The 24,027-nt window shown below is 38.3% G+C and overlaps 1 protein-coding gene and 1 long non-coding RNA gene across 5 annotated transcripts in view; one reads left to right on the top strand and one right to left on the bottom strand.

Moving 5' to 3' along the window:
* LOC145989780 (ATP-binding cassette sub-family C member 10-like) overlaps positions 1-1,423 on the top strand; it is a 119,090-nt gene extending 117,667 nt beyond the window's left edge. For all 4 annotated transcript variants that reach the window (XM_083125109.1, XM_083125111.1, XM_083125112.1 and 1 more), the window contains one exon: positions 886-1,423. In XM_083125109.1, the coding sequence (XP_082981235.1) occupies positions 886-994 (109 nt within the window). In that variant the 3' untranslated portion in view covers positions 995-1,423. The remainder of the gene's footprint in view (positions 1-885) is intronic.
* A 6,567-nt stretch (positions 1,424-7,990) lies between these two features.
* Positions 7,991-24,027, bottom strand: part of LOC145989781 (uncharacterized) — a 543,271-nt gene continuing 527,234 nt past the window's right edge. Inside the window, exon 6 of the long non-coding RNA XR_014441896.1 lies at positions 7,991-8,599. This is a non-coding gene — a long non-coding RNA (uncharacterized LOC145989781). The remainder of the gene's footprint in view (positions 8,600-24,027) is intronic.

Genomic DNA, 24,027 nt, shown 5'->3' with positions numbered 1-24,027 from the left:
CCAAGGACTACCGAATGTGCTTGTGTATTGTTCAGCTCCAACCACAGTTTATTTTCTTTGATATTTAGATTTCAAATGTGTCAACTGTTTGTGCACCACCCTGTAGATTTGTTGGCACTTCCTATAGAATTCCTATATGCAACAAAACTTTGTCCAGATGCTGTGTACTTATAAATAAATGTAAGCAAAAAAGCAGCATTTTCTACAACACTATAAATCCGCTAGAAAATGAAAAATTGTGTATGGTTTACGAAGATTATATTGTTTAGGAACTTTTTCTGTTGTTTTTATATTATGGAGATCTATTATGTTGAAATAATGTACCTCTGTTACCTTAGCCTGAAGGCTAGATGCACGTGATTGTAGCACCCAATACATTTGATGTCGATTGTAATTTTACATTTTATTCTTCGAATTTTCACGTGTTTTTGTGGATGTAGAATGAAATTTGCTAAAAAAAAGTTGTGAAAGTGAATATTCATAATAATTAATGGATTATATATTTAATTGAAAAACACAAGGTTCAAAAGCAAAAATCATGATGATTAACATGTGTGGAAAAATTTTATTTTTGGACTGGAAAATCTGGAAATGTCAGGGAATTTCATAATCAAAGAATCATAACTACCCTGTAATGCATAATTTCCAGAATTTTCAGACTCTGTGAAAGTGTCTCATAAAAGTGGTAATTCGAACTTCCTGTATGTTCACATATTATAACCCATAAACTATGCCAAAACAAGAAAAACGGAAGTCTTGCTTTCATTTGGGTGACCCTTATCAGTTTTTTAGCGATAGTCTTCTCGATAATACCATAATAATAATATTATGTGAGCAAGTTAAATGCATGTATGTAATGTATCCTTTTCTATTGCACTTTCATAGGGTTCTAGTCATGGGAGACGGAGAGGTCTTGGAGTTCGAATCTCCCGATGTTCTACTGCAACAAAAGGAGTCGTATTTCTACAAACTTGCAAGTCAGGAATTTCAATAGTGTAATTTTTAATGTACGAGTTTGACTGAAAGATATTATCGAATTGAAATATTTTTTCACTAAACAAAAGTACATTTTCCAAGAATAATTTCATATAAGACTGTGATGTAATGCTTTTCAAGTATCTTATTGCTGTGCGGTAGTTTTTAGATAAATATTTGTATTTAATTGCAGCTTAGAAAGCGAAAAGTTTGTAAAAATGTTGCTGTTTCTTGAGTATTTCAGATTTTTCTTATTTCATATTGTTGTGAGCTGTATATAGTTGTTAGGTATGCAGTAAGATGATTATGAATTGTTGTAGATTATTTATGTTGTTCCAGGGCTCTTACCCTGTAAGAGCACTGTGAAAGGCTATATTTTTCATTATGCATCTTTTAATGTCCAACCTGTATTTCTATGTGAATTTCTTAAGCTACGTTGCTAATTTGTTTCCGTTGAGAATATATTATTTCAAAAAGAAAAGGCATTTTTATTTTAGTTAATGTGAAGGTACAACTACAATGCTAAGACTTAGCTGGACTTAGATGTGTATCTGCAATGCTTTTTTCCCCCAGACATTTCTTTATGAGAATAGTAAATAGTAGGGCTGAGGCGATACCGATGCCGATGTATCGGTATCAGCCAATACCAGTGGTATTGGTATCAGAAAGTATCGGCTGGAATTTATTTGTTGAAACCTGCCGATACTTTTCCGGCATTTTTAACGACTCTGTGAAAGATCAAAATGCTGTGCAACACTTTTGCGGAGTGTAATTATCCTGGAAATTATGCAAAATTCGTTTGTTTGTTTTTTCAAAAATTTTCGCAAGTTTTGTGTCAAAAAACTTAATTTTGTGATAACATAACATGTAAATTAATATTCTAATGGAACTCTAAAATATTTTTAAGCAAAAATCTTGGAAAATGGATGTATATAATTATTTTTAGAGTGAAATACTTAATCACTAACATTAAAATATATTTTGAGCAACTTAATTATTACATTTTTCAAGCATCGGTATTGGTGGGAATCGGTGAGAGTATCGGCATCGGTATCGGTTCAAAGTGGTATCGACTCAGCCCTAGTAAATAGATATAAATTCTAAAAAGGAATAGATATGTTTAGAATTCCTTTTAGAGAATTAAGACTATCTTCATGTCAATTGCAAGAGCTCTTTAATGACCATGGCCTACTACTGAGTAGCAAACAGTGATGCTCGACTTAAAAGGTTTTCTCGGACAATCAGCCAGGTGATTTCCTGATAGGCTTCTGAGCTTTCAAGAGCTAACTTAACTCTCATCTTCAGGGATTGAAGTGCAGAGATATGAGGTCTGACAATTAAGTAATGAGACTGATTTTATATTGTCCCACATGTGCATTCTATCTCTGAAGTAACACGTTCCTGGTGTAGTGTGGTCCATAATCCACAACCTGGCAACACCTCATGAACTTGCGATAGGCATGCTGGGAATTATGCCGCCATGTCGTGAAGGAGCCTCAAGGGTGTCGTCACATAATAGCTATGGAGCAGCGAGTGAAAATCAAGTTTCATGATGGACATTTTGAAAACTGCTTACGGGAATAAACATTTCTTGAATCCTATTGTTGTGGAGGACAAAACATAGCATTTTTACTACGGTCCTTGTACGAACTAACAAATCTCTGAATGGAAGTCACTAAATTTACCAAGAGGCAAGAAAATGCAGTTCTAAAAGCCAAGGGTGAAGACAATGTTGTGTTTTTTAATGATAGCAAATACATTATTCATCATGAAATTGTTCCAGAGGGTGAAAGTGTAATTGGTTGTTGCTATCGTAGTGCTCTGAATGATTATGGAAGAGAACTGACCATATCAGACCTCAGTATACTGAACCGGGCAGTTGGTTCCTGCTCCACGATAATGCACGGTCCCACAAGGCAGTGGTTGTCTATACATTCCTAGTCCAAAAACAAGTGAATGTGTTGAATCATTGTCTCTACTCCCCAGATTTATCCCCCTGTGATTATTTCCTGTTCGAGAAAGTGAAGCTGCTGCTGAAATTACACACTTTTGATGAACACAGGACCAGCCAACAGGTTGTGACGTCCAATCTTCAAGTCATACCACATGAATACTTGCAGATGTCGTATCGATCGTTGGCCAACCGTGCCAATTGCTGTATTGGTGCAGGAGGGATGTACTTTTAGTAATAAACAAGCAATGTTCAATTTTTTTTGTTTCCTTTTCACAATATAAAATCTGTCTCATTACTTAATTGTCTGACCTGGTATGTCAGGGTGAAGTTATATGTATTTGGTGTGGGAGGGGTGCAGCCGACTGCCTACACTGCACCCCTCCCACACCAATATAACTTCACCCTGACATATCTCTGCACAAGATGAGAGTGACGTTAGCTCTCAAAAGCTCGGAAGCCTATCTGGAAATCACCTGGCTAATTGCCCGAGAAAACCTTTTAAGTATTCGCCACCAGGAAAGCTTCAAGAATTAGTGACGTTTTAGCTTATAATTTTGTTATTTTATGTCACTTTTCTTCCACTCTTGGCTAATTGTGATGATGAGGATGAGTGATGATATGGTGAAATTCAGTGGCGCATGAACGTTTTTCATTTGGGGGGTACAAAATTTCAACCTTCCATATATGTATATTGTGTGTGTGTGTGTGTACTTCACACACATATGTATATCTGAGTAAAATGGGGGGCATGGGAAATTCCATTTCAGACGCGAATATCCAGTTTTTAATTCAAAATTTGCATTAATACTTTAAATACAATTTTCTTTTTTTCTTCTTTTTTTTTAAAAAAAAAAATAATTGATGGCTGTCTTAAAAACAGATTTCAAGACCTTGTTCTGAGCTCATTCTGAATTTAATGGAATGGAAAAATTAGGATTTTGTAATGTGAAAATTGCGAACAAAGATACATCTATTCATTTTAATGCATGTTGCGATTTAAAGGGGGTGGGGAGGATTCCCTTTTCTCTAACCTGTGCAATTCCAAATCAGGTATAATCATTTCCCACCCACTGAATATGAAAATCATATTATAAAATATATCATACTTATAGAATTTCACTTCAGTTCAGTTCATTTTAGAACCCCATAGCTATATATAAAATATCATTAAACTAATTTATTGCAGATATGAACCCTGGACAGTGCCTTTTTATAAGCAATGTATTTGGTATTTTCTCAGACTTCTAAAGGGTGTTTCAAAAGTACTTTCTATCAAACAAAAACTGTCCCCTGTCTTTGACGTATATTTGGCCACTTCGTCCTTAACACTTATCAAACCTTTGTTGACATCTATAGCGTTGTGTTGTCTTTTTAAAAAAAATACTGAGTCGAGATGATACCCGATCAACTCTCAAGAGATCTAATTTTGAAGTATTTGTAAAACATTTGACAGTAATTATTTGTAATGTAATAAGTTGTACCTTATGATGCTCTTCAAACACTGAAAGTACTACCATTGCACATGCAAATCCGAAATCCTTCAGATCTCATAGCAAGCAAAGTTTAAAATCACACATTCGAAATATTATGTTTCAATCTTTGGTGGACAATATGAAGAGCTGGTTTGAAAAGTTTAGATTATTTTTCGGTTGTTGTCACATTAAATTCAGATACAGACATGTGTTTTGTGGTGACATGTTAATTTCTCGTTTATATGAAAATGTGAACTTTAATATAAGAGAAAGCATGTGCGCATCATCAGTATCTACAAAGAAAATCCAAAACGCATTCCCACCTCACTCAAAGACTTTGTAAATCCAATCCAAATTGTACCAATATCTACAGTTGAATCTGAAAACTAGTTCAATACCAAGAACCTTACCCTAACAGATTAGAGAAATCATTTAGAAGTTTTAAATCTGCTTTTAATTTCAAATGACCCCCAGTGCATTGCTTTGATGCAGAAAAATTTGTAACAAATTTGATCAAGACTAAGCATTACAGTCTCCTTGACAAACAAACTGGCAAATCATCGAACCTGCAGTGAGTCATTTATTTCGTGTATTCAACTGACTAATGTAACTTTCTTACAATTTGACTTCAGAATTTAACCATAAATGGTGTTATGTTTGTGTTGTACTCAATATGAGGTGCATTCAAGTTCTAAGGTCTCCTAATTTATTTTGAAAAATTTACTCACCTCAGAAAGCTGAAACTGCCATCAATTCTCAACATAATCACTGTCTAGACGTACACATTTTCCACAATGCTGACGTCACCATAGCATGGCCTCTGCAAACGCTTTTTTAAAAGTCTGTTTTGTACCATATACTGAATAATCGCTGATGCCAGAGGGGAACAGCTGGAAAATTTGCGACCACGGAGACTGTCCTTGAGGGTTAAAGATAGCCAAAAATTGCTATGTGCGAGGTCAGATGAGTATTGGACGGAGCATGTGATTCACTTCAAATTTGTTTCCCATGAAGAGCGTCTGAACAATGGTCGCCCAATGAGGAGGTGCGTTGTCCTGATGAAAGAAAGAACACAGCTGCAGCCATTTTCGGTGGTTTCTTTCGCAATGCTGGAAGCAACTTGGTCCTCAAATCAGTTCCATAGCTTGTACCCATCATTGTGGTACCCTTCGGATAGCAATACGTGAGTATAACGCCTTCGCTGTCCCAAAACATCCCTTTTCTCTGCAATGGAGTAACTGGCGGCTGGTTCGTGGGCGAGGCTCCTTTGGTTTGTTTTCATACGACGTTCGACATTCCTTGAACTATGGGACCCACAAACACACATTGGTCACATCCATGACACCACCACAGCATGTCGGAGTCAATTTAAGATGAATATCGATGGGTGTTACTCCACGCAGGTGAAGAAAATGGATAATAACACACTGTTCTTTCGATGTAAATGATGTCATTCGCAGTATCAAAAACATGTCACTCGTTAGATAGCACCACTAACTTCCTATGGGTCGTATCGTGCTGTTATCTGGCCTCATCAACCTTCAAGAATGGATGCTTCTTCTCAAACAACTCTCACGTTTATAACTGCTTCTATTATTGAAGAAAAAATAGGAGACCTTAGAACTTGAATTAGATTCTTAGCAATTTATGTGCAATTCTAAGCATACCCAATGCATAGGTAAAATAAGTCCTCCCCATTCTGATAAAATCACAAATCGCACCATGCTTTAATGTCTAGGAAACATCGCTGCTTCATTTAAACTAGGAATGGTATCGAGGTGAGAAGAATGTGTCACCACTCAAACTTCCACAACGTACATATGTCATTAAAGCAAAAAAAAAGACCCTAATAATGTTTTTTCGGCTTTACATTTTGTTCGATGCTGCAAACAGTCGAAATACGGAATTTTATCCCGACTAGATGAAATCGTGCAGCATAGGTTCACAATTGTCACTAATGGATTAACTTTGCAATTACAATAAACAAAATATATGACTTATTTGAAATATGAACAAGACATACGCTTGGTATATCTGAATAAGGCACAATTTATTTTAAGTAAATTCCTCAAATATCATGCGAAAGAGATCGTCTCGTTTTAATTTTGCAGAGATTTATTTCAGTCTCTTCTCGAAATTTGAGACTTCTTTTGTCTCCGTACCATATCTATCTTCAAAAGAAAAAAAAAGTTTCCCGAACATCCCCTGACAAAGTTAATAATAAAAGAAAATAATCGGTGAGTCACAGGAGTACATTGTAACCCCCCCCCCAAATTGGTCTGTCGTGTCGCATCTCGGAAACAAGACGAGGCAGTAATTGTGAAAGTATTACGTTTCGGAAAATTCCATTTGAAAAATTCAAAAGGAAAGAAACTCAGTCATATACTCTTCTGATGCAGATTTATATCTTCGAATCGATGTGACCACTTCTTTACACACGTGTACTCCCCTTACACGAAGGGGCATTCGTCTACAGCATGATTTTATGAAAGTAAACTTTAACTGATTCCATGGTTTCAGACACATTTTAAACAATTTTCATCTTAGAAAGATTTCCAAGAACACAGGTCAATGGACTAATTAGTACCACAATGTAGTAGATTAAGTTTACAATGGCTTGAATTCCTGTGGTAAGGAATTATAATGCTTATGAACAATATACACTTTTTGTATTGAGCGAATAGAAAATACTAGGTTCTTTTAACAGTAGCACCTCGCGTCTGTCAAATTATCTGAGGGGGGTACAAGGAATACAACTCAAATCTACGATTTAGGGAGGTACAGTACTCCCCTTCAAAAAGTTGAGGGGGTACAATGTACCCCTGTACCCCCCCCCCCCCATTCCTGCGCTACTGATGAAATTGATGATGGAACACTCACAAAGAGCACACATGCCCAGGCTGTTACTCAAACCTGGAAACTTGAGTGGGGAGATCAAAAGTCGTCCACTTGACAATCTTGGCCACCTAGTCTGCAACAATTTATTTCATTGTGTGTAATCCCTACTGAAAATTCTGTCAACTGTTTTCAGTAGATCAATGGGTGTTTTGAAACACGTTTTCAGTAGCTGAACTGTACTGGTACTGTCTTCTACGGTTTTAGTAGTTCAACTGTTTCTCCTATCTTAAGTAGCTGAATTGTACTGTTTTGAGCAGTTATAATTTTTTTTTATCTATGGAAAAATCATATAAACAACTAAAATAAATGTATGGTAAAGCATGTGGATCTTGCTACTTAGGAATGCATTCACACAACAAAAAAACAAATATAGAGAACATGTTTTTAAGTGTGTAGCTTCATCGTGGTTAACACACTTGTAAAAGATTGAAAAGCAAACTGTGTTATAAATAAATTGACATATTGTTCTTCCTATATTCACACGAAAACAGCAAAAAATTAGTTTAAACGAAGACGTGACCCTCAATGCTTGAAAAACCAAAACAAGCAAACATTGTTGACTACATTGATCAAAAGATTGTTCCTTTCTGCAATTACATTACACAGATATAAAATAACCATGGATAATTCCATGCTGCAAAAAAAATTAACTGATATGATAATGTATTCAAACTAGAGTAAAGACGCCTAATATGAGATGAAATTTTTTATGTGACAATTACAGCCAACAATGATGTAACAATGTGAATGTGACAAATGCATACAATGACCAGACATGTTGTTGTTGAAATTCAATAACTAAAATTGCCCTAGAATTTTCTTGAAAAACATAGTGATACAAAATACAAAACTATGTAAAAATGAGGTTTGAGAAAATGGGGTCCTAATATGAGATACTACATTCACTTGCAAGTAAGTCATCACTGAAGTAAGCACTGGTTACTTCAATTCATACGATACATAACGCACATGACAAACACATGAAGCACACTAGTCTTGGCACCTGGTCACTTCACCTGCATGCACATGAAGTGTCCAAAGTATCTTTTATCCATTTCTATGCAATATGGATATGACTCCAATGCATCTTCAATTTCTGGTGGAAGAACTGGTTTTCTGCCTAAGGTGAGTAACACTAGTTGTTCAGGTGGTCTCGGGTCCTTTACATATCGTTCGAGTGTTTCTTTGGTACAGCATATTGCTTGGATGCCTTCAGGTGACCCATTTCCTTGTTCCTAACAGCATGCACTGCCATTATCATATTCTCCCTGGACCATGCTTTTCTTCGACGCGGTGCCATCTGCAACAATAGAAATAATTGTTAATAACATAAAAATACTTTTGACTAAATCAGAACATTCACTTAATCTCGATGTGCTGAGACATTATAAACCTAAGCTACCTTAATATGAGACATATCTCGTATTGGGAACCACTCACTGTCTCATATTTGGAGCATTGGTACACGAATAAACAACCGCCATGTTTTCATTTAAATTTGCCATCACGAATCTTCAAAAACTGACAGCATACTGCTTGGTTCATTACCTTTAACTGTACATCAATGATTTTATGTCTCCCAATTAACTTACCTGCGAAACCCGCAATGTTTTCCACCTCTGCAAAATATTCTGCCTTGACAAAATGCTTCCAACACGTCCCACATCTACACTGTTCAACGACCACAGCACATTTTCTCAGAGAATAACAGAGTTGCCAAGTGCTATGTATCTGATGTGTCATTGATTGCCTGTGGCGTCACATATGCGAGATCGGCCGCTATCTCATATTAGGGACCATCCTCATATTAGGCGTCTTTACTCTACTACTGTAAACAGTAGGAATTTCCAGTAGGGGTGCTATAATGGTAGAGTGCACGTCAAATTTCCTGCATATAGCGATAGCAAATGGCAGCGCACTGCAGCGGTGCCATGTCAAAATCACACACGGAAAAGATACAGCGTGTTTGAGCGAAATGCCTTGTCACGGAACTAGGTAATGCCGCACGTTTGTGATTCCCTGGTGCTGTTCAGCCGTTCAAGGCCATATGCAGGAGATTTGACATGCACTCTAGTAAAGTAATTTATTGCTGGAATGTAAAATGATAAAACAATAATGATGCAGTATGCAGAGGTTAAATGCCTGATAGAGTAACTTGCTGCACATGGCATACTGCAAGACATTCCACATCAAAATGCATCTTAACACGTTTACTGCTGAAAGCGCCGATCGGCGTCTGGGTTATTTCTCCCGATATGCATTGGACGCCGATTGGCGCTTCGCGTTCGCTTCGTGCAGAGTTGATTTTGGCGGGAGCCCGCCAGTTTTACTGCAGCCATTGTCGTACTGAATGTGGCTGTAGATGAAGTTTAGATTTAGTTCATTTTTGCATTCATTGCGAAGTACTGCAGAAAATGAATCGTGAAAGATGCGGGGAAATGAATAGGCCTATTACTTCATCAAGGGCTAAAAATATTGATATCGAGAGCATGACGATTAGTGAACTGGATAATATATCTGTAGGTTCGAGTGATTTATTTGAACATTCTGGTGATGAAAGTGAAATGACTGAAAATGATGGTGTTTTTTGTGTTGATAGTGAGCATGGCTCATCAGAAAGTGAATCTCTAACAGAAGGTGCCAGTGATGCCTATTCAAACGAAGCAGACACGACCATTTGGACTGATGATCCTTCACGTCTAAGGCTAATTCATTTTACTAAAGGTAATGTGCTTCTAGTTCCTCTGCCTGGTAACAATAGCCCATGTGATTATTTCCAATTATTGCTTGATGATTTGTTTCTTGAGGAAATTGTCAGATATACAAACAACTACGCTGAAGAGATATTTCTTTCAGAAGGTATGAAGGTTAATTCACGGATTTCAATGTGGAGGGACTTGACTGTGGAAGAACTAAAAGTCTTTCTAGATCTTCTTCTACATACTGGGACAGTCGCTATGCCTCGTTTACAGGACTATTGGAAAGTTGATACCTTATTCTTGAGTTGTTTCCCTCAATTTATGAGCAGAGACAGATTTTTGATCATACTGCGCTGTTTACATTTCTGCAGAAATCCTCATTCTGATGAGCCTGAACCTGATGATTGTTTATACAAAATAAGATCAGTGTTAGACCATTTTAACAATAAGATGCACTCAGTATACTATCCAGGAAAGGAGCTCAGCTTAGATGAAGCAATGCTTCTGTGGCGGGGTAGGCTTTTCTTTAGGCAGTACATAAAAGGTAAAAGACAAATATGGTATTAAAATATATGTACTAACAGAACCTGATGGCCTTGTACTAAAGACTTTTGTATACAGTGGTGCATATGATGAACTAGGTGGAAAGGGTCACTCCAGTAAAGTAGTCCTGCATCTCATGGAGGGAAAATTATACAATGGACATTCCCTCTACATGGACAACTTCTACAACAGTCATGAACTATCCCAGGTTCTCCTGGAGAAAAAAAACTTATTAACAGAAAAAACAACCCACAGGCAGTCACACGAGCAAAACTCAAAAATGGGGAAAGCACAGGGAAATACTCTGATGGAGGCATCATGATCGGCAAGTGGCGCGATAAAAGAGAGTGCTTTATATATCTATAGAATTTCCAAATGAATTAGTTGAGATCATAAATAAAAGAAATGAAAAACACATGAAACCACTTCCGATTGTACAGTACAATTGCTACATGTCGGGAGTAGACAGACAGGACCAAATGATGGCTTACTACCCAAGTGATCGCAAGACAATAAGGTGGTATAAAAAACTGTTTGTCCACTACGTACAGCTTATGGTTCTAAATGCTTTCCACCTCCACAACAAATACACTGTAAACAAAACAATGAACCTATATGATTTCAGATTGGTTATAATTAGACACTTGCTGTCCTTCAAATCAGCCAGACCGGAAGTTCTTCCAACTCCTTCAAGAAAATCAGATCATCTACCAACAAAGTGTCAGCAAGGACCAAAGGGAAGAACACTGCGGAAGAAATGTCGGGAATGCAAGAAAAATGGAAAGAGAACCGACACTATTTACAACTGTGTACTCTGTCCTGGTACTCCTGGACTGTGTTTGCATCCATGTTTTTATAATTATCACAAACAAGTAAATTAATGATTTGAAAATAATGTCTGTATGTCATGTAAAGAACATGTAGAAGTTTTGATGTATCAATATTTTGTTTGCTGTATGTACAAGTAATAAGTATGTAAAATTTTTATCTCTAAAAACGAAAGCAATTATTTGTATAACATTGTATAACATAATAAATAATATTTTTTAACAACTACCTCAGAATTGAATGTTGTGAATGTAGATAAAAGCAAAAGTATCAGTGGGTGCCTTTCGGCGTCCTCAGCACAGAGCAAGGAAATTTGATGCTGTGTGCTAATGGCGCCGAAAGGCGTCCACCGCCATATTTGTTCATGATGACTTCCATAACAAAAAAAAACGTGTTTTATGTTGTCTAGTAACTACAAGGAACCATAAAAGTACATAATGTGGAAAACAAAAAATTCAGCACCTGGGGTGAGTATTCAAATTTAGATCAGCAGTGAACGTGTTAAGATAGTAATGCAGGCATATCCAGAGCGTCATGGTACTAGAGTGTGAAGTAATGCATTTTTTTAAAGGTTGTTTTCAAGTGGTATGGTATGCCATGTACAGTTACGGACACTTATGGGTTGTAACAATCGCATTATAGCTTTCAATGAAATCATTACAATGCAGAAATGTCCATGACTGTAGAAGGTGTCACTGAAGCTGCCTAAGACAATGATTGGAAAAAGGACTGACTTCATACTTATGCAACCAATGCCATATCAGAGGGAGAATATATTGTGGAGTATACACACAACCCTTGAGAGCCAAGGCTTACATATCGACTGTGCTTCAGCAGAGTTGGGTGATGTGTGGTCAGCACCATGAACCCCCAGTCATTGTTGTAGGTTTTCCATGACCAGGTTACACTACTTATTCGTAGCTCTTCAATTTCCTCATGGTGGTGGGTGGCAACCGGTCCTTTACACTGGCCGAAATCTCAAGAGAAAAGTGGTTACTCTTCCCCCCAGGATAATAAAAAAACTCCGTGCATCCTGTAGCCGGAGAAAATTGACAAAAATAAATAATACCATGAAAAATTGTGTCCGTAATGCAGTTTTCGTTAAGAATGATTTATTTCCATTTTAATATTTGGTACCAACCTTCATGGTTTAATGGTTAGTGCCTTATAAATTCATGTTATTCTTAATAGTTAAAAAAATATGTATCAATTTTATGCTAAAACATTACGTGTTACAACTGTGGTATTTTGCAAGATGTGTTTGGCAGAGGCCATTTAGAAAATAGTGCCATCTTTACCTGACTTACACTACCATTATATATTTAGAGGGTACATTATAAGTTAGTCGGTTGGTTAGTTGATTAGTAGGAAATCTCACTGAAATGTATGCAATCTCGAGTGGTGATCTCAGGAAATTTTACATAAATTTCCTTGCACAAGCAGGTCTTAGGCTAAACCAGCCTCTCATCAATGGTTACTTGGAGCGACATCCATGGGCATCCAGAAGGGGGGCTGTGACCCCCCCCCTGGAAAATGAAGGTCAACCAAAAATTATATATTTCACACATATAATTTCATTTCAGCCACAATAATATGTGTTAATTATTGCATGAATATGATAAATTCAAATTTAAGCAAATGTTTTTTGAGGGAACAACACTTGGGGAAAATGTGTCTTGTTTGTCCTTTCTCCCTGGAAGAAAATACCTTCCTTGCCCCTCCCTGGAAAAATGCTGTGGATGTCCATGGTGACAGCAGTGCCGGATCTACAGATCTTAGGCCCCCAACAAAATATTACCAAAGGTCCTCTCTGCCTACTGTATTTATTTATGTTACACATATATAATGTATGTGTGTGTGTGTAATTCATGATCTCATGTTGACAAAGTCACGTTTAGTAAGGGCCTAGAGGATGATTCAAAAGTCCCTTAACACACCTTATAAGAAGTAAAGCAGTTAGGCTGGGTACAATTGGTCATGATAGAAACAGGTTAGGCTTAGGGGAACCATATTGGTGGCTGCCATATTGAATTTAACTCAATTATTTTTAATGGGAAGGGGGTGATGTGATAAGATGACACTGTTTTCTCACATCTGGTAAATGATACATTTGTTACAATCATGCAGTCCTTACGTTTTCCTGACTAAAGAAAGGCTGAAGAAACCTCCACCACTCCATTTCTCCTGAAATTTTAGCCTGATTTGATTCTGACTGCCACATGGGAAACCTGGGGTGGGTGATCTAAAGTCGGAATTTTTCCGGCTTTGTCCTTGCATAAAGTGGATCTAGGGCCCACCCAGCCTCAAATCAAATGGTACCATTGGGGAGGGGGGAGGTAAAGGTGGCTGCAGAATGGTTCTGATCACATCACCTCCAAGAGGCCAACATCGAAAATATGTGGAGCCCTACTCCCACATACCCTAAATACAGTGATCAGAACGCTAGATTTTAAAAGTAGCTTCGCTACAGCTACAGCTACTCTTCCAAAATGTAGCTTCGCTACAGCTACAACTACATTTACCAAAAAGTAGCTCGCTACGCTACTCCTGTGCGCTACTCGCTACTTCGCTACTTTATGCGCTACTTCTGCATAAAAAAAATGAAAACAACAATATGGATATTAAAAAAGTTATTTATTATCATGATTCCAGTCATTCGATAATTTTGATAGCAGTGTTACTTCAGTTACTTACTTTTACTATAGTTTTTGAGAATACCATACCTATGCAAGTGGCATATCAATTCAAATTTGATATATGAATATTGCAATTAGGGTGTTACCCAAATTAATGATTACAACTATACACAAATAAAATTTGGTAGGATTACGTATTTATGTTCACATCAACATATTTTTCTTTAGAATAAATATTTCATTTTTTATAGACTGATATGAAGTCAGCATTTTGAATGAAAAGTACCTGGAGCCCTTTGACTACAAAAGGGCCCCAGGTTCGATACCCAGCGGAGGCACATAGTGATTAGGGAAGTGACGGGACTCAGTGGTCGATTGTCAAGTGAAATTTTGGGACTTCGAACACATGTGCAGAGTACGGTCAACGAGATCCAGTCTCGAACAGCTTATCTATGCATAAAATGGACTCAAAACGAAAACTAGGAAAAACGCCAAGTTGGGAGGATGAGATTCTCCATTCCCCACACTGCTCATCATTCATCATTCTTCCTCGTTCTCACAATTAGCCGAAAGTGGCAGAAAGCGACTATAGATAAGAGAATAATTAAATAAACGATTCATCCTTCATTGTCATACTTGTAATTCAGAGAAGTGGAAGAATAGATGAGGAGGTAAACAGAAGAGGATAAATGGATGGTGGACTATATCAAAGCGTTCGAAGATTAATATGGAACAGGGATGTACCTATGAAATGCAAGAAGGTAACATATAACACATACTATGTGCCAATAATTACATATGGAGCAGAGACTTGGACAATGCCATAGAGAGGCAAAGAAAAGATGCAGGCAGTGAAGATTAAATTTTTAAGGAGTTTTTTGAGGAAGACTAGAAGGAATAGAATAAGGAATGAGGAGATCCGACAGACAGTGGGTGTGGTGAAGCTTCATGACAGGATAGATCAGGCACAGATAAGGTGGTTCGGACACATGAAGAGGATGGATGCAGAAAGACTACCAGTAAGAGCTTACCATGCACAAGTAGTGGGAATAAGGCCAAGGGGGAGACCAAAATGTCAGTGAAGAGTGGAGAGTGTTAGGAGAAGAGAACAAGATTGGAACACTGTGGAAAGAGAGGAGTGGTGGGAGACCAGAAAAATGTAGAGGCTTGACTTCTATGCCGACCCAGCCAGAGGCAGGAAACGGCGAAGGATGATGATGTCATGATTAGCAAAAGTTACAGAAAAGTGACGCAAAAGTGGGAGAAATATATAAATTTGAAAACTATGTATATTAACTAAAGAAAGACCTCCCCAATGGAGCAGTGGTTGCGTCATCGCCTTGTATTCAAGGGGTCCTGGGTTCGATACCGGGTGGAGGCACATAGTGGTTCGGATCCCACTTTAAACTGTAGGTCCAGTCCGATTAACCTTACCGTGCATAAAGTGGATTTAAAACACCAAATCAATCAATCAATCAATTAACTAAAGAAAATTGTTGTTTCTGCAGGAAACATACATACTTTTTTCAATATGATAAAATTATTGAGGAAACTGTCGTGTAAACCTGAGTGTTCTAAACGTATTGTAATTTTAAAATTTGTGAACAAATACTATCGCGAAAATAATTGTAATTCCAGAAACTCTTATCATTCTTGTAACAATAATTTATTGCTGGCGAGATCCTATATACTGATGATGATCAATGCTGTTAACGTACTGAGCCATTTATTGCTGGTACTATTCCCTTGTCAGTGCAGTGGAAAATCCATCGCTCGTTTTTGCACTGCAAGTTCCGTCTTACACAGCAATTAATGACATTTTGGTGTCTCATACACCATGGATATCCACAGGATTTGTTCCGGGGGTGACGCAAACGAGGCACTTTTTTCCAGTGGTGCAGCAAACGAGGCATGTTTCTCCCCAAAATAGCGATGCAGCTAAAAAAAACGTAGATGTTAGCAGGAATATATTCATATATGTCAGTTAGTTATCTGGATATCTGAATTATTCAGATACTAATTAAATAAATTACGCAGATATATATATTCTACAGTCTAGATAATCTGTATCTCCATGTAATAGACTGTCTTTATGAACCTCCTGCAAAATTAAGGGTTATTGTCGATTTTTTCTGACGCTGTTGCCACATTCAAAATTCATCTCAAAATGCTGAGAAAAATGTAGCTGTAGCGAAATTTTCGCTACAACTACAGGAATTTTGTAGCTTCGCTACCGCTACAACTACAATTTTCAAAATGTAGCGTCGCTACAGCTACAGCTACAAATTTTGTAGCTAGCTACAGTAGCGACGCTACAAGTAGCTCGCTACTTCTGACCACTGCCTAAATGTGCCTTCATGGCACGGTGCTTATGCAGGAACTTTTAACATTACCTGTATCTGCGTATTGTATTCGTTTCTGTACCCCTGAGTAACTAAGTATAAATTTTACATACGCATATACGAACCCTCTGCTATGTCAATGCCTGAGGGCCCCCCTAAAGGCTTAATTGTCTCCGGGACCCCCTGGACTGCGAGGTTTTGGGGCTTGTAGATCCAGCACTGAGCGACACTCTGCACCTGGTTTCCTAATCTAACAACATAGGCATTATTAGAATTGTAATTGTGAAAATAATGCATGTAAGTTGGTTAGGGGGCTTGAGCATGAGCGTCGCCAGAAATATTCCTAGGGGGGGTCGAATCGAAGATGTAGAGGCAGTGGCGTCGCGTGCGGTTCATATACAATTGTTCACAATAATGTTTTTGTACTGAATTCAGATTTACTTCTCTCCCTTGTAACTTCATATTCAATTGAAAAAGTGAGAATAACAGTTCAATTTATTTCCAACAATTTCTCCCCAAAATCACGCTATATTTAAAGTAATACAAGAAGGGCCTAGGAGAAATTGTCCCTGTCCCCCTTAAAATCCGCCAGGTTTAGAGAATTGTCGCTAAAGTTTGCCACTATGTAGCACAGACCTTTTCGAGGCCCCCCATACATGCCTTGTATATGCTGCACTCTTGTGCCGAATGTAAGAAGTATTGTCGCTTGCATCAGTGTTCGCACAGCGAAGTGAACATCGTCGGGGTATAGTGGCCAACAGCTTCTTAGCTGTCAGCTCTATGGAACACGCACAGCAATTGTGTTCCACCCCCTCCGTAGAACACCGTGGGAGTCAGTGTTACCAACTATCTTTAAAAAAAGTTATCAGACGTGAAAGAAGTCGTGTCAGAGTAAATTGTGTTTATATACTCGTTCTTCAAACATAGTATTTTTTCGAATAAATATTCGTATGTGTGTGTGTGTGTGTGTGTGCATTTAATATGTACGTAATTTAAGACATATACATGAGTGTTCACGTGCTCATGCGAACATTATCAGGCGACACGCCTGTGTAGAGGACACCCGCTCCCCTCAAAAATATTGTGATACAGACCAGTAGCATATGCAGAAGTTTGTCAAGGAGGGGTTCATTTTTAAAATTATTGCAGAAGTAGTAGTAGTAGCAGCAGTTTTAGTTTAGTTTATTTTAGCATCCAATAAGTTTATTATATGAATAATATACTTGTTACAACCAAGATTACATAATAGTTACTTCTAACATTTGTAGCAGCAGCAGCAGCAAACGCAGTAGTAGCTATAAGAAGCTTCAAAACGTGTGAAAGTTACAAATTAACAGAGATACAGTGTTGCAAATTATGAAAGTTTAATACCAAATTCGATATCTCAAGACCATTTTTAAACAATGACGCAAAATGAGGTGACATAAAGTGCTTTTATAAATTGCCATGAATTGAAAAAAAAAAGTAGATGGAAATTTCCAGGGAGGTGGACCAGTTCGACCCCCCCCCCCACCCCCTGCCGACGCCCATGGCCTTGAGTTCCATGCTATCAACATGTTTGAGAAACTGATTTTGGTTGATTCAGAGGCGCGGCGTGCATGTAACCGGTGTTACCGCAGGTAACAGCAAAATGTAAAGAAATTAAAAAGTTTTTTCAATAAAATAACAACATTGTTAAATACGTTAACCGACAGCGTTGCAGTTGAGTGTATATTGCAGAGGACATTTTTTTCTGCAGCCGACAGAGGCAACAAGAGGAAAGGGTACCCGCCAATGCAAGCAGCGTTGCCAGGTCAGATTTTTAAAAATCGGGAGATTGGCACCTGAAAAATCAGGAGCTCTGCTTAAAAAAATCAGAACCACTAATAAAAGCTTTCCACTATCATTATTGAACGTTAATTATTAATTTTTGAAAGTCAAAAGATAAATTTATTACTGTTATGTTAATACAAATTTTATTATGAATTTGCACTTCAAGGGTACGATAACCCCATTCCCTTAATTCACCTAAGGTAAAGGTACAGTTTCCCCAAACCAGTGGCGATGATCGGGTGCCAAAACTGAGGGGGTGCAAGGATTGCCTCCCCTAATCGCCGGCACTGCCCCTACACATTGCAAAAAGCAGTGACATTACTGAAGAAAATCCGACCTTGATTTTCTGTTCATCTCTCACAAATGTTCTAAAATAAATTGTGACTGTGCGTGGATTTATGTACTTGGCGTTTAAAAGTTTATGGAAAGCCACTACGCATTCGAGGATATATTTTGTAAATGCTCTACCTGATAACACCTTAGATAGCTTCTAGCCAAAGTTACAGGATGTAAGAAAACCCAAACTTTTTCTAACAACACGTTCAAAGCATACTCGCATTAGCCTAATGGTAATCAAGAAGGGCTATAATGCCTTAACCCACGAAATATCCTTGAATTAAAACTTTTTTTTTTTTTCAATCACGGAAGGTAACCAACCAGTATTAGACAGATTGATTGATTTGATTTGATTTTACTTCGCATCTGCCATATTTGTCTAATCGTAAAGATTTGAAATTGACGAAGGAACACTCACAAAGAGCACCCATGCCCAGTCTGGGATTCGAACCCGGGACCCAGTATCAGACAAGTCGCAGGTTTTTTCTTCGACTTTTTTCCCAGTCACTCCAGACAATGTAAATGTTAATTAAATCAGCTTTTTGCATTCGAGGATTACCTGGTATAAAATCGGGAAAGATTGGATTGGATTGATTTGTTGTTTTAAGTCCACTTTTTGCACAGTACGGCTAATCGGGACTGGACCTACAGTTTAAAGTGGGATCCGAACCACTATGTGCCTGCACCGGGAATCGAACCCGGGACCCCTTGATTACAAGGCGACGACGCTACCACTGCGCCATCGCGGAGGCCAAAATCGGGAAAGAGAATTTCTAGCGCCACAGTATTGATTGAGTAGAAAGGGACATAAAACCAATTGTAGTAGCAGTTTCGCTCAGAAATGGCTTAAATAAAAACATGAACTATTATTTCTAAGTTAAGAGATGATTAAGAAAAAATAAAACTGTGACGTATAACTGTGGTATAAGTCTGCAACAGCAGTTTACTAAGACGACCTCCGTGGCTGAGTGGTTAGCACAGCGCTATGAGATCAGGGATCCCGTCTCGGGATCGAATCTCGGCCTGGGCATGGTTGTCCCTTCATCAATTTCATCATATCATCATTCATCCTAGTCCTCGCGATTAGCCAAAAGTGGCAGAAATGCGAAGTAAAATAAATAAATCCATCGACAGTTTACTAAGAGCACGGTATTTAAGAATTTTCTAGTGGGGGGAAATTCTACTGACTGTCTAGGGACAGCATGAGATAATGATTTTATGCCATAACATTTCCCCCACATGGATAAAATTTATCAAGCAGATGGGGATACAAGTACCCAGAGGGGGTGAAATCCCCCATCCTCCCCTACAAATACCACTCTGCGCGTTATAGCAGTAGTTTTTACTTTAAAGGCATTAAATATATTTAAGCTGTTTTAAGGATAAACAAATAATAAATTTCGTTACTATGGAAAAGCAAACAAAGCCAGCAATTTTCGTAATTTTCGTAAGGTTTACAATATTTTTCATCAATTTTCCATTCAAAGAAATTATCGAGAATACTGATCTCTCACAATATTTTTATACAGATAGATATCTGAATCTGTATTTTAGCAAAGTACTTCTATCTGGAGTACTATTACAGCTTAAAATTACTAAGCTTGAATACATTGAAAAATGGAAGTAATACTGGATTTCGGAAGAGTATAAAAACTAAATAAGGTAGCCAGCCTTTTTTTTATGTAATATACGCTGATTTGGGCTTCTAAAGAATATCCTTTACTCCGAGTAAATAAATATTCGCAACTGATTAATTATTTTGTTTGTATTTTTTCGAGACATTCGAGACGAGACGAGACTTTTCACGAGCCGTCTCGTCCCGTCCCGTGTCTCGTCTAGAAAACGAGACGACACAGGTGGTCAGTCTCGTCTCCTCGAATTTTGAAACGCTTGTCCCGTGTCGTGGGCAACATTAATTGCGAGCGAAGCGAGCAAGAAAATTTTACGAAAATTTGAAATCAAGGGGGGCAATTGACCCTCTGTGGCACCCCTCCTGCAAGTTCCCATGGCCGTTCGGAAGAAAAACTATTTCCACCTTTAGTATCCATTTGTCGTGCTATTCTTAGATTCAGCTAGACATGTTTTTTTTTTTTTTTTTACTGAAATGTTTGCCCCCACCCAGAATGGACTTCCTTTGAAGGTTGAGGGGGACAATACCCCCTGACCCGCTGTGGTTGCATCACTGTTTGTGAGTGCCTCCATCAATTTCACGTCATCACTCATTGTCGCGATTAGCTAGAAGTGGCAGAAAATTAAAAATCTCTATTGCATGAATCACTTGGGAAACAAAAGATTAAGAGTTCAAACTTCACAGCAACACATCCAAGAAAAACATCCAAACACATTAGGCACCTTTAATACAAGACTTCTCAAAATGTCACAACTGTTCTAGATATTGAAAATTAGGGCCTCCCCGATGGCGCAGTGGTAGCGTCGTCGCCTTGTAATCAAGGGGTCCCGGGTTCGATACCCGATGGAGGCACAAGTGGTTCGGATCCCACTTTAAACTGTAGGTCCAGTCCCGATTAGCCTTACTGTGCACAAAGTGGACTTAAAACACCAAATCAAATCAAATCATTCGCTAGATATTGAAAGTTATTAAATCATTTCCCGAAGTCTGAATCAGGAAGGGATTTCTCCCCTAATCCTAGTACGATATTATTCGGAATCCCACACACCTCAATAAATTACAAAATCAATAAGTGTCTTTGTTATGTTGCTAGAGTAATAGAGGATATAATTGTAAAGATCAGTGAGAATTCCAGGTAGGAATGTGTTCTGTATTTTTCACAGGGGGGCAAAGCAAGCTCTCAGGGGGGCAGTTGCCCCCCCTGCCCCCCTCTAGGTACGGGCCTGGTTGTAACCAGTTTCCAGTTACCTCCCCTTTGACAAATCCTCACCAAATGGGGTAAGTTAGGACACCAGCCTTAGAGTTCCCAATCACAGATCATATTTCCCAATGCACAAAGGGCTCAAGAAGCCGCGCGTGTTTCCCAGTGTCATCAAACCTGGTATGACACTCCTATCCCACCTCTCTCTCTCTCTCTCTCTCTCTCTCTCTCTCTCTCTCTCTGCGGAATATTCATGGGTCTTTGCATTCCATCAGCTGAATATGTAAATTTTAAATCAACTTTCGATTTTTTAAAATAATTGTTCATTATAAATATTTAAGGAAGCAAGAAATCAGGAGATTTCCACATTTTCCTGAAACTTGTCAGGAGATCAGTAGATCGTGCTGAAAATCAGGAAATCTCCTGCGAAATTAGTAGACCTGGCAACACTGAATGCAAGGCAACAGCGGGGAAAGACTTAGCGGCAAGTGTGCTACGGAGTTATTCATATGCCTGTTTAGGGGCCCTGTTGCCGCTGCCGCTGTTGCCGCCGCCAACCGCCGTCAACCGCCGGCGCTGCCTACCGTATCAGCAAGTGTTGTCACATTGGGCGCCTCCAGGATCGCTCAACATAGTAGCAAATGTTGACCTGCTACGTCACACTGTTTTATGGCTATTCCTGGATGCAAGTGTTGAGAAGTAGCGAGGTAGCGACTTACACAGCTGATAACAATTGAACATCACATTACGTGTCAGCAAAAATGGCAGAGCGTGATATCTTGTTCGATATGATCCCACTGTTCATGGATTATGAATCTGATGACGATATAGATATGGATGCCGTTTTAAATGCAGCTGTTGAACTTACAGAACCAGTAGAAGGTGAAATTATTGCAGGACCAAGAAGACAGCCTCCTAGAAATCAAAACTTCTTCGAAGAAACTGTTCCTTTGTACAACGTGGATGAGTTCACAAGCCATTTTAGAATGACTAGACAAACCATGGAGGTAAGTTGTACATTTTATTATTATTTTAATTGATAATAATTAGTATTACATAATAATTTTTGCGTCACATTTTGTAACCTCACTACGTTAGTGATCATTGGAAAAGTAAAGACTAACGCCTCCTCGATGGCTCGGTATTAATGGGCGCCTCCAGGATCGCTCAACATAGTAGCAAATGTTGACCTGCTACGTCACACTGTTTTATGGCTATTCCTGGATGCAAGTGTTGAGAAGTAGCGAGGTAGCGACTTACACAGCTGATAACAATTGAACATCACATTACGTGTCAGCAAAAATGGCAGAGCGTGATATCTTGTTCGATATGATCCCACTGTTCATGGATTATGAATCTGATGACGATATAGATATGGATGCCGTTTTAAATGCAGCTGTTGAACTTACAGAACCAGTAGAAGGTGAAATTATTGCAGGACCAAGAAGACAGCCTCCTAGAAATCAAAACTTCTTCGAAGAAACTGTTCCTTTGTACAACGTGGATGAGTTCACAAGCCATTTTAGAATGACTAGACAAACCATGGAGGTAAGTTGTACATTTTATTATTATTTTAATTGATAATAATTAGTATTACATAATAATTTTTGCGTCACATTTTGTAACCTCACTACGTTAGTGATCATTGGAAAAGTAAAGACTAACGCCTCCTCGATGGCTCGGTATTAATGACGCGCCTTGTAATCGATACCCGGTGGAGGCAAATAGTGGTTCGGATTCCACTTTAAACTGTAGGTCGAATTCCGATTAACCTAACTGTGGGTAAGACTACTTTACGTCCTTTTCCTAAGGAATACGTGTCATATATCGTTGGAAAGATTGGTACCAGTTAGATATGCCGAAGACACATTTAACTCGTTTATTTTCAAATAAAATTCATTTCTACTTACCTCATATGCATAGCGGAACATTTTTCAACTTTGGATCACTTTTTTTTTTTTTATTTTTTTTTACAAAAAAGCGTTATTTTTAACATCATAATTATTTATTGGTCGTTGCTAATTCGGCGGGCAAATCTTGACTCACGTTGTCTATCGTCAGCTGATGTGCAGTGTTTCCAAACTTATGAACCGATAAATGCTGCACAAACTATTCACAAAAGGTTTTTAAGCGAAAATTGATCCACAAACCATTCACGGAAGGTTAGGTTAGGTTCAGTTAGGTTAGGCAAACAGAAAATTCATTGAAAGAAAAAAAAAAACCGCTCACACGTCATGTTGTAAAACTACCGCGTGGTTGTTACACTAACACTTATTGGTATAACTTGAGATGACCGGACCCCTCTCCGATTTTATTCATATTTGACATACTCACTAATTGAGGCCTCCTAATCACGAATCTGAAGTTAAAATTTGTCGGTCACGTCTAGAAATTGCGAACCATTGGCACGTGGTTAGGTTAGTTTCTACAAGTTTTTGGAACCTGTTCTTCTTCACACACCATACACACGCACAACGCACCGCGAACACAAAGAAGCAATCACCATGCAGAATGCAAACGAGCAAAGCACATGCATTTACAACGTGGACACAAAGACGAGCCTGCAGTGTTGTTAACTTCCATCGGTTACCACCAAAAGGCAATAAGGACATAAATTAGAGTGTAGCCCGATCCCGAGTATGATTCCCGTTTGACATATATTGCACAGTTGATTTTGCCTACTTACAGATAGAATCCTTTC

This window comes from Lepisma saccharinum, chromosome 7 (genome assembly GCF_977018435.1).
Source record: "Lepisma saccharinum chromosome 7, izLepSacc3.1, whole genome shotgun sequence".
Classification (NCBI taxonomy): Eukaryota; Metazoa; Arthropoda; class Insecta; order Zygentoma; family Lepismatidae; genus Lepisma; species Lepisma saccharinum.
The sequence above is the reverse complement of the archived record's forward strand: the minus strand, read 5'-3'. Positions and strand labels throughout refer to the sequence as shown.